The sequence below is a fragment of the Meles meles genome, chromosome 11 (assembly GCF_922984935.1).
Source record: "Meles meles chromosome 11, mMelMel3.1 paternal haplotype, whole genome shotgun sequence".
NCBI lineage: Eukaryota > Metazoa > Chordata > Mammalia > Carnivora > Mustelidae > Meles > Meles meles.
In genome coordinates, this window is record NC_060076.1 from 73,993,567 (window position 1) to 74,008,982 (window position 15,416).

The 15,416-nt window shown below is 41.6% G+C and overlaps 1 protein-coding gene across 1 annotated transcript in view; it reads left to right on the top strand.

The window, feature by feature from the left end:
- Positions 1 to 15,416, top strand: part of LOC123952603 (ras and EF-hand domain-containing protein-like) — a 166,355-nt gene that overhangs the window by 132,535 nt on the left and 18,404 nt on the right. The window contains 7 exon segments of the mRNA XM_046021858.1: positions 1,744 to 1,859; positions 4,107 to 4,175; positions 5,993 to 6,073; positions 6,984 to 7,069; positions 14,270 to 14,526; positions 14,841 to 14,978; positions 15,095 to 15,242. Coding sequence (XP_045877814.1) covers positions 1,744 to 1,859; positions 4,107 to 4,175; positions 5,993 to 6,073; positions 6,984 to 7,069; positions 14,270 to 14,526; positions 14,841 to 14,978; positions 15,095 to 15,242 — 895 coding nt within the window.

A 15,416-nucleotide genomic window follows, 5' to 3' on the forward strand; every position in this document is an offset into this window, starting at 1 on the left:
CCGGTCCAGAGGAGCCCAGAGCCCGAGGCCCCACGACTCAGTGCACCACCAGAAAACAGCACCCAATCACTCTTGTATCCCCAGCCTCCAGCCGCGCTCTGAGCTCTCCCAGCCCGCGACCGGTTCAAGGTAACCCCGAGCTGAGAGCTCAGTCCTCGACTCTGTCTCTGTGGCTGGCTTCCCCGTTCTAATACTTGCAAGCTCTGCGACACTCCGACACCCCTGATCCTTCTGTGACCCTGCGGGACCTGGGGCCATGCTGACCCCGCGTGGGCTTCACCCCAGTTTAGCCTCTGGAGCAATGTCCCTCAGTGGAACAGACTTTTAAAAGTCCTGATTTTGTGCTCCGTTCCTCCGCGGCTTGCCGGGAGCCGGCCCCTCCCCCCGTGGTCTATCTTCCCGTCATTTTGGATTCCCTTCTCTGCCAGTCCTACCTTTCAGAAAGTGGTTGATTTTCTATTTCTAGAATTGCTGTTCTTCTTCTCTTCGATCTCCCATTGGATTTGTAGGTGTTTGCAATGTTTAGATAAGCTATGGAGCTGATCTCCTGCTACCTGATGTAGTCTCAGCCTGCTACTTCTCCGCCTTCTTGACTCCTCCCCGTTCTCTTTTTCTTTTTAAAGATTTTTATTTATTTGTTTGAAAGGAGAGAGTGGGGGCAGAAGGAGAGGCAGAGAATCTGAAACAGACTCCACGCTGAGCACCAAACCTGAGGCAGAGCTCTATCTCATGACCCTGAAATCAGGACTTGAGCCCAAACCAAGAGTTGGATGCTTAACTGACTGTGCCATCCAGGCACCCACTTCTGTTCTTTTTAAAAAGACAAGCCCTGTCTTACTGCCTTGGGAGTTGAGTCTGATTATGTGCTATTCTTTGCTAGTGTAAGAGAGGATGGCCTGGGGGCTGCGGGCTGCATGCCTTAATACACAAATTTAATCTCTGTTTTTAAGCTCCATTTCCATTTGTTGGGTGGCCGGTGCTGCCTAGCTAATTGCCTCCTCCTTTGCTCTGTAGTAAAACCTTTCCCACGCCTCTTCCAGACCTACTGTGCTCCTGCTCTCTTCTCTTCTGTCATCACATTTCCATCCGGTTTCCATCTCCCAGAAATGTATTTAATTCACTTGACTGTTGGGAGGCCCGTCTTGCATTCTTGTAACCTGTATTGGCTTATTTCATGTTATTTGGTATTTCATGGGAATGGGGTCTTCAAAGGAAAAGAAAAGGTTTCTACTGGAAACCTCCAGTGTTTTTTTCTTCTTTTTTAAGAAAAGCATAAACTTTTTAAAAAAAAACTACACTATTTTTAAGTGTAAAACTCACAAATGGTAGGTGATGAAATTTATTGTAAAAATAAGCCAGTCTGCCCGGTGATAAATACTGTTAATTCCATGGCTTATTTGTCAGTAGATTCATAGTTCTCATTGAGTAAAACAGATGTTTACGTGTCTGATCTGAGTTAATTTTCCAATAACATGTTAAAGTACATCACGATCATGTCTTGACTGGAGTATTTTGGCACCAAATGTCAAACGTTAAAAAAAAGAACAATTTTAAATATTTAGCTTTTTGAGACTTTACTACCTTATGATATTTTCAAATCACCTTGAATTGGTAACTAGTTCTTCGAACACCCAAGATTTGAAGGACTGTGGAGGTGTGGGGGTGTGTGAGTTTCCATTACACTTGACTCTCCCAGGTGGAAGATGCCCGAAATCTAATGCTTGTGCTGTTCCTTTCTTTCAGGAAAATCAGAAAGTTAAGAAAGATCTTTTAGAATCACAGACAAATATAGCCTTTCTTCAGAGCAAATTAGATGCTTTGAAAAGTGATTATGCTGATCAGACTCTGAATTCAGAAAGGTATGAAACTTGGCATTTTATTCTTTAGTTTGAGCAGGTTGTTTGTCTAGATGGCCAGCCGTGTGAATGAAGTCAGCTACGTAATCATAAAGGGTTATTTATTGGCCTTGCTGGTATGTTCTTTGCTTTTCCAAAGATTTCACTTTCAGTATCCTATTTCCTGGTGATTTTTGTGTTAAATTTTTTTTTTTAACAAAAAGATTGATTAGTATAATTATTGACTGCTTTGGAGAGTGCAGGGCTTAATAGATGTTTGAATTATTGGGAATAGAAGAGTATACCTAAAATGTCGGCAGTCACTCTGCTAATTGAAGTGCACACACACAGCAGTACATGCATACATGTATATGTATGTATGCATATACATATATATATGTGTGTGTATATATATATGCAAATTCCTATGTAAGTATCCATATATATCCATATACCCCTATATGTCCATGTATATGGATACTTACATGGGTATTTGCATTCACAGATTTCCATACAAATGCATATATGGAGATATACATCCAAAATACATACATATGTGTGCATGTGTCTATATAAATTTGTACCCTTGGGGAAAATGTCATGCTTTTTGTTTTATTTGCTTGCAAACTTTAATCACAATTAAGGTCCTGTAATGGTCAGGAGTGAAACATTTAAGTACTTATTGTATACAGGTTCCTGACTTACAGAAGGAGTAGTGAGTGTGGAATATATGAAAAAAAGAAAAGCAAAGATATGGTCTCTACTGTATGAGAAGTTCAAGTTCTTTGAGAAAGCCACGAAGCTGAAAGGTTACGGAGCTTCATAGGAGCTCAGCAGTGTCAGAAACAATCCCAGCAATGTTGCTGGTTGGGTCCATTGCCATGTGATGGTAGATAAAGTGTCCTTTTTATTCAGAAGAGGTTAAGAGATTTATTAGAGAGGAGATGCTTGAGGGCAGCTTGGGAGGAGCTGGCCTGCACTGATCGGGGGTTGGGGGGATCAGGGGCAATGTCCGTGAGGTTACGCAGGCGGCCCTGACATCTGGCAGGCACTGTGTATAGGACCTTCCTAGCATTAACTCTTGCAATCCATAGAATGTCCTATGAGATACAAACTTTTAGTCTCTCCATTTCAGAGCCTCTTAAGAGTCTCAGAGTTGCTCTAAGTGAGCAGTAAGCAAGGCAGAGACAAGAACAGAGGGAAAGGTAAGACTGGCTTGGGGAACAGTGCTCAGACCTCTGGACAGGGAAAGGTATTTCGAATGGAAGAGTAAAAGTTAAAATCTAAAAATTTAAAAGCCAGTTTAAGGGTATAATGCAAGGGCCCAGCATTTTTGGCTAAGGAGCTGGAATTCCTATCATCAATTGGGAACCTTTTTTTAAATTTAATTTTTTTAAAGATTTTATTTATTTATTCGATAGAGAGAGACAGTGAGAGAGAGAACACAAGCAGGGGGAATGGAAGAGGGAGAAGCAGGCTTTCCAGCAGAGCAGGGAGCCCGATGTGCGGCTCGATTCCAGGATCCTGGGATCATGACCTGAGCTGAAGGCAGATGCTTAATGACTGAGCTACCCAGGCACCCCAGGAACCTTTTAGCTTTATCATAAATAGAGTGAGTGGACAGGTTATTATTGATGACAGTTGAGAGCCTGAGAGTCTTTGAAAGCTAGTGATGGGGATTATCTGCTTAGAAATGAGACTGGGGCCAAATAGGGGCTGGCAGTGAGTGGCTGAAGTTCTCAGGGGACATTACCAAGAGGAGGCCAGAGCTTTGTAATAAAGCAACAGGAATCACTGAGCATGGTTTTATGACAGATGGAGAGAGCCTGGTCCTGTGGACTTCTCTTTGGTTTATGGTGAGGAGGGAGAGCCAGGCAGGGAGAGGAGAAGGAATCACAAGGACGGAGAAAAATAGCTGGGCTGGGATTGCGTTAAAGCAGAGAAAGAGCAGGGTAGGGTCAAAGTAGAGAGAGCAGGCTGGGTTGCAGGGACCAGTAATGAGTGCCTGGGGAGAGGGGGTTTAGCAGAAGGTGAAGGGCATGGTCCTGTGAGGAATGGAGCTGGCTTTGGGAGGGAGAACAAGACCTTGCACAGGAAGCAGAGGGGGGTATGCAGGCATGTGGGGCTGCTGACCACACAGAGGGACTGAACGATAGAAAACCATGGCCAAGGACACAGATCTTTGAGAAAGGTGAAGAGGAGTGTGGAGGATAGGTATAAGGCAGGACTGCATACCTAATTCTGGTTCAAACATAGAATATAGTTTTACAGGGATCTGGAAATAATCCGAGAGTACACAGAAGATCGAAATAGTCTTGAGAGGCAAATTGAAATACTCCAGTAAGTTCTCATATAAAACGCTCATTACATTTATATTTTCCTAATGTTTTGTGAATGAGACATGTGCCCCATGTCACACGAGTGGCCATATTCTCAAGACTGGATTTGCAGGTCCATGTGGGTTTCTTTCGCTGTGGTGCATTCAGCATTTGGCCTTCCCCTGCTTTCAATCCTAAATAAACTATTCGAATCCAGGGACTAGAGTATAATTCTCTCTAAGTCCTCGCCAGTCAGGTGAGATGTTGTTACACCTCCATAAAGACTCAGGGCTCAGACCTCAGCAGCTGTCTCTGCAGCTCAGCACATGGAGAGGCTGTCAGGAATCTCCTGTTAACTCACGTCAGAGCATGGGACACGCACATTCTTGCCCAACATATTTTTCTTGATGATTTTTCTTAGTTTTTTTTTTTTTTTTTAACCCTACTGGAAATATAACACCTGCTTATCAACTTCACACCCAAGTTACTGTAATTCCAGCCTCCGAGGGCCTTCCCCACAAGACCTCCCCCTCCTCTACCTCAGCAATCTCTTCTACCCATGTAAGTTCTGTTTTGTCTCCCCAGATGAAGGAGGATCAGATTTGGCAAGTTTGTTTTCCCCGTTTTGAATGATTGTTAAGTCTCACCTGTGGCAGTTACAGAGTTGACCTGTTACAGTAATCCTGCTCATTCATTTATTCATTCGTCCAGCAGACTTTTACAGGTCAGATATGCCAGGAACTGAGCATAGAATGGCAATTAAAAAAAGAAAAAAGAAAAAAGTCTCTCTGTCTCTTTATGGGGCTTATCTAGGGGAAGAAGATGGAAACTGATGGCTTATTGTAGAAATAAACATTAAAATGCCAAAGAAGTGGTACGGGGGGGAAGGGATGTGCCTACTGGGGGCATATAGTGCAGAGCTTCCTCCTAACCAGGAAGGTCCAGGAAGTGTTCTGGCAGATGCAACAACTGAGCTGAGATCTGAAGGATGGATCAGCCTTAAGTAGATTCAGATTGGTCACTCTCAGGCAGAAGCTCTGTTATTGTCCTCGGTTTTTAGAAGAGATGCCACCGCTCTGACAAGTCAGATGACTCCCATCAATGATATGGAAGGTACATGCCTGCATGGGATTTGAACCCAGAGTCAACATCAGAACATTTCATCGATACCTGACAGTGCCCGGTGGGCAGCAACAGGTCACAAGGAAGACGTGGGAGGAGCCGGAAGAAGTGTGACATAATACATTGCATCTACGCCTGGCTGGGACACGTGCACAGGGACAGAGAGTGGCACATGGGGCCACCTGGGTCCAGTCATTTAGGAAACAGAGACCTTCAAGAAACCTATTTACACTGCAAAGCTACCTGAGGGAACAGTGGGTTCCTTTTTTTTTTTTTTTTTAAAGATTTTTTATTTACTTATTTGACAGAGAGAGATCACAAGTAGGCAGAGAGGCAGGCAGAGAGAGTGAGAGGGAAGCAGGTTCCCTGCTGAGCAGAGAGCCCTATGCGGGACTCGATCCCAGGACCCTGAGATCATGACCTGAGCCGAAGGCAGCGGCTTAAACCACTGAGCCACCCAGGCGCCCCGGAACAGTGGGTTCCAATAGCATAGCTAATTCCTGAAATGCCTTGAGACCTTTAAAAGAGAGGTAATCCATCAGTTAAGTTGTAGTTCTAGTAGTGAATTATGATCTCAGTTTATGAGGTTTGAAGAGGAGTGGTAGAAAGTTGGAAGAGGTGGTTACGTAACTCAGTGTTCTGTACTTCGCAGCCTGTGAAGAAGGCGGCTTTTACCCCAACTTCCCTTATCTGCTTGTTTGTTTATTTGCTGTGTAGAACAGCTAACCAGAAGTTAGATGACAGTAATGACAGCCTTAGGAGCGCCCTTGAAAACAGTTACAGCAAGTTCAACAGATCGTGGGTATGTAGTGGAATTTTATAATACATTCTCTTCTTTCTTATAGTAGAGTATTTTGATGAAGATCATGTATCTTCTTAAAGGGGGAACTTACAAAAATGCGAAACTATTCCATTTCAATAGAGGAGGCAACATTTTCCCAAATTAAAGGATATGCTACCCTTCTGCCGAGATAAATGCCTAGATGTTCACCAACTGTCTGTTAGCTGTTCAAGGAAACCAGAGAAAGATATGTAAGGTGTGAGCTGGGTCCTGGAAGAGTTTATAGTGTAGTAGGGAGTTCAGATGTGCACAGATAGCAATGATAGAAGAAAAAATGGGAAATCTTATCGAAGTAGGAAGAAAATACTTCCCATTTCAGAGGAGGGAGAAGGTGTGTCTGGCTAAGGAGTGTATTTAGACACACTGAGTATTCTTTAGGTCGTGAGATGATCAGAGTGGGGGCCTTGGATTTAAAACACTGCTACAGAAACAAGCTATGCCCGTCTTGGAATTTTGAGTAAATTTCCTGACTACATGTGTCAGAAATCCTCTTCTCCCACTTTTGGGGGTCAGCTTCAAGTTTAGGGTTCCTTTGCCTTAGCTTTAGGCTTTAGCCTTTAGCTCAGTTACTGAACCAAATTATGGTTTGAGAAGAGATAAATCCAAAGACGTTGGTATTCAGAGTCCTAGACAATGCAGGCAACCAGGATGCTCTTTATGGCTCATGCAGTGGGATTTGGACCTAAGACACAATGCAGAGAGAGTACTACAGGAGTTATCTTGGTGTTTGTGCTCACATTTACTCATGTAGGGTACCAGCTTTTAATTACATTAGAAGTTAGTGTGTTATATATGTGTATATATGTATTATGTGTTTATGGAATAACAAAATGTTGCTTATATATTTTATGTATTTCAATGCATAAGTAATATATCACCAGGGAATACAATTTCTAGGAGCAGTCCCAAATTTAATGGTCATTCTCCTCATCCTCTGGGCTATGACACCTATGGTAACACCTACTTTTCATTTGAATTCTGGATCAGAGTGAAAAGGAAAGTAAATTTCCTTAGAGGGGAATTAAAACAGTAGAATCTACTTTGGGCACTAATTTCTATTTTCTGCTATCTTATTTAAAATTTCTGAAACCTGTAAAGATTCAAAGTAGAAATGTTTCAGAGAGGGCGAAGTGATTTCCTTAAGACATTGTTATGACTTGATTTTATGTGTGCTTCCCCTGACCTCATTCTCTCGTTACATCTTGTTCCTCAGAAGTGAACTCTGAAAACTCTTAGAGGGAAACAAGCAGAACTATAGTGTTGGATGTTGCCATATACGTGGGATAGGATGTTCAGACTCTTGGCAAATGTTTAATAGCTCAACATAATATTATGTAAGCTGTGTTCGAGGAAACTTTCAAAACAAATAAAAACATGACTAGCAGACATTTGTGAGCTGTTGTATTGAAAGACTCATAGAGATTTAACAGAAGTGAGAATTTAGCTCTATTTTGAATCAAATGAAGTGACATATTGGTAACCTGAGATCTGGCGACAAGGACTGAAAGATTAAATGTGTGTACTTGTGTGTATAATACATATGTCCATTGTTATTACTTGAAAAGTTAAATTTGGGGGTTATCTAATCTTGAAAGTAGAAGTTAAGGCATAAGCTATGGGCTTCTAGCTCTCCATTTTCAATGCAACTTTCCAATTCATATTCATTCCCTTTGCATTTGAGATCTTTTGTTCTAAAGAATAAAAATGTATTGAGAGTTAAGATGGCAGAGCAGTAAGGGGGACCCTATGCTTGCCTTGTCCCTCAAACACAGCTTGATAAATATCAGATCTTCCAAATACTCAAGAATCGATCTGAATACTGAGAGAACAAAATGCAGAACTAGAGGGAGAAAACATTGTAGTAGGTAGGAGGTGCAGAGGCATGGTTCTGCAGATCTTTCCACAGAAACCTGGCAGGCCAGTGGAGAGTGGCAATATATTCAACATGCTAGGAAAAATATGCAGCCAAGAATACATTATCCTGCAAGGCTAGCATTCAAAGTAGAAGGAGAGATAAAAAGTTTCCCAGACAAACAAAAACCAAAGGAGTTCCTGACCACAAAATCAGCCCTGCAAGAAATACTAAGAGAGACCCTTTCTGTGGGACAGAAAGACCAAAAGCAACAAAGACTAGAAAGGAACAGAGAATCTCCAGAAGCGGTGACTTTACAGGAATACAATGGCACTAAATTCTTATCTATCAATAATAACTCTGAATGTAAATGAATGAAATGCTCTAGTCAAAAGATATAGGGTATGAAAAGGGATAAAAAAATAATACCCATCTATATGCTCCTTCCAAGGAACATTTTAGACCTAAAGGCCCCTCCGGAGTGAAAATGAGGGGATGGAGAACCATCTATCACGCTAATGGACATCAAAAGAAAGCTGGAGTAGCCATACTTATATCAGATATGATAGATATTAAGCCAAAGACTATAACAAGATGAAGAAGGGCACTCTATCATAATTAAGAGTCTATCCAACAAGAAGATCCATGCTGCATGCATCCACAGCTGTGTGCCGAAGAATGAAACTAGACCATTTCCTTACACCACACACAAAAATAGACTCAAAATGGATGAAAGACCTGAATGCGAGATAAGAAACCATCAAAATCCCAGAGGAGAACACAGGCAGAAACCTTTTAAACCTTAGCCATAGCAGCTTCTAACTAGACACATTCAGAGGCAAGAGAAACAAAAGCAAAAATGAACTATTGGGACTTCATCAAGATTAAAACTTCTACACAGCAAAGGAAACAGTCAACACAACTAAAAGTCAACAGACGTAATGGGAGAAGATATTTGCAAATGACATATCTGATAAGGGATTAGTATCCAAAATCTATAAGGAACTTAATCAAACTCAACACCCGAAAATAAATAATCCAGTTAAGAAATGGGCAGAAGTCATGAATAGACATTTTTCCAAAGAAGACATACAAAATGGCTAACAGACACATGAAAAGTTGCTCAAGATCATTTATTATCAGGGGATTACAAATCAAAACCATGATGAGATACCACCTCACACCTGTCAGAATGGCTGAAACTAACAACACAGGAGACAAATGTTGGTGAGGATGTGGAGAAAGAGGAACCGTCTTACACTGTTGCTGGGAATGCAAACTGATACAGCCACTATGAAAAACAGTATGGAGTTTAGGGGCACCTGGGTGGCTCAGTGGGTTAAGCCGCTGCCTTCAGCTCAGGTCATGATCTCAGGGTCCTGGGATCGAGTCCCGCATCGGGCTCTCTGCTCAGCGGGAGCCTGCTTCCCTCTCTCTCTGCCTGCCTCTCTGCCTGCTTGTGATCTCTCGCTGTCAAATAAATAAAATCTTTAAAAAACAAAAACAAAAACAAAAAACAGTATGGAGTTTCCTCAAAAAGTCACAGCAGAATTACCCTGTGACCCAGAAATTATAATACTAGGTATTTACCCAAAGGATACAAATACTGATTTGAAGAGGTACATGCTCCCCAATGTTTATAGCAGCATTATCAATAATAGCCAAATTATAGAAAGAGCCCAAATGTCTGTCAACTGATGAATGGAAAAAGAAGAGGTGATATATACAACGAAATATTGGCCATGAGAAGGAATGGAATCTTGTCATTTACCGTTATGGAGATGTAACTAGAGTGCATTGTGCTAAGCAAAATAACTCAGAAAGACAAATACTGTATGCTTTCACTCATATGTGGAATTTAAGAAAGAAAACAGAAGAACATAGGGGAAGAAAAAAGATCAAAAGAGAGAGGAAAACAAATCATAAAAGACTCAACTACAGAGAGCAAACTGAGGGTTGATGGAGGGAAAACAGTGGGGGGTGAGCTAAATGGATGATGGGTATTAAGGAGGGCACGTGCTGTAAGTAGCACTGGGTATTACATGTAAGTCATGAATCACTAAATTCTACTCCTGAAACCAATTTTACCATATATGTTAACTAACTAGAATTTAAATAAAAACTTGAAATCAACAAAAAAAGAATAATGTTCTTAACTCTCCTGGCAATAGCAAAATGGTCAGGAAGGTTTATTACCAGGGCTTATTGATGATCACTTTTAGGAAAATGCTATACAGGTATCAGATGTTTTTATTGTCACCGATTTGTGAAATAACAAATGTTGATGGTTTGTAGACATGTAGGCAGCTCAGTTGCTCTGTTATTGAGAAAAAGACATTACTTTTAAAAAACTGTGTGGGTGCCATGGGATTTTTCTGGACTGATATTTAAGACCAATTCTAAGCACATAGGGGAAAAGATATATTACTGAAAATTATTTCAGAAATTTTACCATGGTTCATTTTGGAAAAGATTACACACCATGAATAAGGTTCATTGATACTGGATTAAGAACTCCTCAAGAGTAGGTTCTAAGGGACAAAGTCATCACACCCCAGTGGCTGAGAGGGACAGGAGTAGAACACCCTTGTTCTCATCACCCTGAATAATAACCAGTGGGCTGCCAGGGTCTGGACTGATGTCCTCTTTGGAAGGTCATTATTTTAATATCAGAAGTTTAATATCAGATGCTGATATAAAAACTTAAAAGCATGTTTTTAAATTTAATTTTATTGCTTTTGTGACCTTACTGGATTTTAACTTGTATGCTTGTTTTAGTTTTGTGTTTTTCTAAGATTTGTAACAAAAATATAGCTTGTTCTATATTTGTACTGTTGGGTCCGTTATCAAAGGAGCGAGACTGAGACAAAGTGAAAGTTATGCAAAGCCTTATTCTATGCCAAGCATTAGAAGTTAGACTGACCAGCCAGGGGCAGACTGACCGCCCAGGGCCGCCTCCAAAGAGAGGGACCACCCCTTGGTCTTACAGGCTAGTTTTATAGGGCGCAACTGCAGACCTCTACATATGTGGCTTTGGCTGATTGGATGTATCCTACCTGTGTGTTTTAATAACAGTTACCCGAAACCGATACTAGTAACTGCTGAGGCATTTATTAAACAACAAAATGGCCTCGTTTTAGGTATGTGTTTTAGCAACGGTTACCCAGAACCGGTATCAGTAACTGCTAAGGCATTTATTAAACAACAAAATGGCTACCTAGGCAACATGGAGTCACTATGGCTAAGTAGGCCCAGGCAGGCCCTAGGGGTTTAACAGGTTTTAACGTGGAATCGGCCCCAACAGTACATACTTACTTATGAAAATATATTTTGGGCAGGTAAGAATAGTTTACTTTTTTAAAGGGTATATATATGTTGACTTTGAGAAAATCTGATCTGTACCTATATTTTAAATTTAGAGTCTGGATATTCATGGAAGTGATTTCTCAATTCTGTATTTCACTTCTTCCCTTCTTATCAAAAATCTGAGTGTTTTTTTTAAAAAGATCTGATTAATAATGATACGGAGCTGAAGGAGTTTGTACTATATTATAATGAGAATGTTTTTTTTAGGTTTCTTATAGTGTGGCTAAAGGATTTAGAAGGATAATTTCATAAACGATGAAACAACAACAAAATGTATGTATGCACACAGACACACAGAGCTAGCTAGTTAACAATATGGTCTGAATATGTGCCCCCAGGATAAAGACTTTGTAATTAAGTAACATATTTCGGGAGGGTTTGGTGGTTCTTACTTTTTTAGTTAATTTTAAGCATTTGCTAATGGTATTAAAATAGTTTTTTTAAAGATTTATTTATTTATTTTGGGGAGAGAGCACATGAGCGGGAGGGGAAGAGGGAGAGGGAGAGAGGGCTTCAAGCAGACTCAGAGTTGAGCATGGAGCCCAACATGGGACTCCATCTCACAACACTGAGATTATGACGTGAGTGGAAGCCAAGAGTCTGACACTTAGCCCACTGCGCTACCCAGGCACCCTGGCACCAAAATATTTTTGACTTCTCAGACTTATGTCATTTATACTTATTTATATTGAGATCACCCTCTGTTTTCTGAACATATTCATCTCTTACTCTTACTTACTTTTATCTCTGTGGACTATATACTCTGCCCATTTCCTCATTCTGATGAGACAGTGTTTGCCAAGCGACCCAAGATGGTGCTCCAGTATAATGGAGACTAAACAGTCTGTGGCCCTTGTTTTTCTTCTTTTCTTTTCTTTTTTCTTTCCCCTCCTCTCATCTCCTCTCCCCTTCCCTCTACTTCCTTCCTTCTTTCCTGTTCTTGTTGTTCCTCCTCCTCCTCCCCCTTTCTTCTTCTTCCTCTTCTTCTTCTTCTTCTCCTTCTTCTTCTTCTTCTTCTCCTTCTTCTCCTTCTCCTTCTCCATCTCCTCCTCCTCCTCCTCATGATGGGGGGGCGCAGAGAGAGAGAATCTCAAGCAACCTCCACCCTGAGCACAGAGCCCGATGTGGGGCTCAGTCTCAGTGACCATGAGATCATGACCTGAGCCAAAATCAAGAGTCTGACACTTAACTGACTGAGCCATACATGTGCCCCATTATTTCAGTATAAACAGGTTTTTGGGAAAATCAAATGGAAAAGTAAAAGTAAATAGGGAAATAATGCAGTTTCTTTTGATTCTTTTGTTGGATGTTAATTTCTCCCTCAGTTATAAGATGTGAGAGAGTTTCACGAATGGAAACATCCATAGAAGCCAGGGGTTCTTGCCTTTATCCGGGAGACCTCCCTGTGAAACTTCTTCTATAAGCATCTTACTAGAGTATATATCAACACCTAGTGGCAGAAAACTCCCTGTGTCATATTCTGGTACCACACCTTTCTAATTGCCTGTCATTTTTACCATGTTGATTAGAAATATGACTCCTGGGATGCCTGGGTAGCTCAGTGGGTTAAAGCCTCTGTCTTCAGGAACCATAAGAGACTATGGACTCTGAAAATCAACCTGAGGGTTTTGAAGGGGTGGGGGTGGGAGGTTGGGGGAACTAGGTGGTGGGTAACAGGGAGGGCACGTATTGCATGGAGCACTGGGTGTTATGCAAAAACAATGAATACTGTTACGCTGAAAAAATAAATAAATAAATAAAGCCTCTGCCTTCAGTTCAGGTCATGATCCCAGCGTCCTGGGATGGAGCCCCGCATCGGGCTTTCTGCTCAGCAGGGAGTCTGCTTTCCTTCCTTTTTCTCTGCCTGCCTCTCAGCCTACTTGTGATCTCTCTCTCTGTCAAATAAATAAAATATTAAAAAAAATATGACTCCTAGAAAAGCTTATCAGTTGGCCTTATTTTGTCTTGTGCAACCTAAGAGAATGTATTCTTCATCTTCATGTCTCAGCTTCTCTGAGGATTTGAAGAGGGACACCAGTAAGACTGAAGTTGAGCTCATGGAACAGTTTCTTGTGTCTGAGTGTTTTGAGTCTCACGGTCATCCTGGTTACGTTTTCCATCTAGGTTGTCAGCATCCCTTTTCAAAAGCAGAGCTGTTATCCAAAAATGGATGAGTTATTTGGAGTATGGTCTGACCACATTAGAGTAAAAAGGTTTACATCTACTGCATACATTTTTCTTAACTTGAGATTGCATTTATGCTCTGGGCACGGCAATTCCTTTCTTTTTTTTTTTTTTTTTAAAGATTTGATTTATTTATTTGACAGACAGAGATCACAAGTAGGCAGAGAGCCAGGCAAAGAGAGAGAGGGGGAGGCAGGCTCCCTGCTGAGCAGAGAACCAGATGCGGGGCTTGATCCCAGGACCCTAGGATCATGACCTGAGCCGAAGGCAGAGGTTTTAACCCACTGAGCCACCCAGACGCCCCTGCAATTCCTTTCTTATTCGGAAATAAAGAATGTGATTTTTTAAAGCTTTATTTATTTATTTATTTGATAGAGATCACAAGTAGGCAGAGAGGCAGTCACAGAGAGAGGAGGAAGCAGGCTCCCCGCTGAGCAGAGCCTGATGTGGGGCTTGATCCCAGGACCCTGAGATCATGACTTGAGCTGAAGGCAGAGGCTTTAACCCACTGAGCCACCCAGGCGCCCCCAGAATGTGATTTTTAAAAATGGCTTCATTTTTATTAAATATTAGACTTGAGTGTCTTTATCTTAATTGACTGTTGCATAGAATGAGCTGGTGTTGCTCTCAACATTTTGTTTCCCCTGATGCATAATCATGACTACATTGTGATTCTTGGCAAAAGGGAGAGTTGTTGGTCTTCTTGAGTCCATTGCTGTGTAGCCTGAGCTTTGTGAACTCTTGGGTAGAGCTGTCTTCTCCTTTATCACCAGGTCATCCTGCTCCTCCTACATGGATGAGGACTGTGACTCATTGGCCTTCTGTGACCCTGTGCAGAGGATGAATTGTGAGGTGGACAGCCTTCCCGAGAGCTGCTTTGACAGTGGCTTGTCTACCCTGAGAGACTCCAACGAATATGACTCCGAGGTGGAATACAGGCACCAGAGGGCACTTCAGAGGTCACACGGCACGCAGGAGAGCTTTGGGGATGATGCTTCAGATGTAGACGTAAGCCCCAGAAATCACTGTCTCCTGGGCCGTACCTTCGATGGAAATCTATCACCCTGTTTGACTTGTATCTGTCAGGGGAATATGACTTAAAGGTTATAAATATGAAACATAGTCAGTAGAATGTATTTTTCTTCATCAGGGTAGGGAGAAATGTTCACAGATTGCCATTTGGGGCGACTCTGTTCCATAACAGAACTGACTATAGATTCATCTGTGTATTTTTCTTCTCTTTAATCCATAATATATATGTGTAAAGAGAGACTTTGTTTTTTAATGGATGACTAAAAAAAAATAATAATAACAAAAACCAGGTTGCTGATATAAGGGATGAAGAGGCGTTTGGTGCCGAAGGTGTGGCTGCCGTCTTAGACTGGAAACCCCAGGGGTCCGCTAGTGAGGGCAGCATAGTCAGTTCTTCAAGAAAGCCCATCTCAGCTCTGTCACCACAGGTAGGTAGTTTCTGGGATATTTTATTCATGAACTCTGTGAATTTTCGGTGCCTTATAACTTATTAGGAAGACAACTGGCATGGCCTTTGTCACCCACTGTGGCTTTGTCCCCCTAGACAGACGTGGTGAATGACGACCATAAATCTTCCAGCTCACAGAAGGCTTACAAGATTGTGCTTGCTGGGGATGCTGCAGTGGGGAAGTCTAGTTTCCTCATGAGGCTCTGCAAGAATGAATTTCGAGGAAATACAAGTGCCACCCTGGGTATGGTTCCTTCTCCAGTTGGTAATGGGGAAATGACCTTCTTTTAGCGTGATTTTATTTTCCATAGAAAGTATATACACAGGTCTCTCTGTATACATATATAATATATAGGGGTGTGTGTGTGTGTGTGTGTATCTTTATCTACAGAATGGTCTTCTGTTTTGGTGAAGGCCC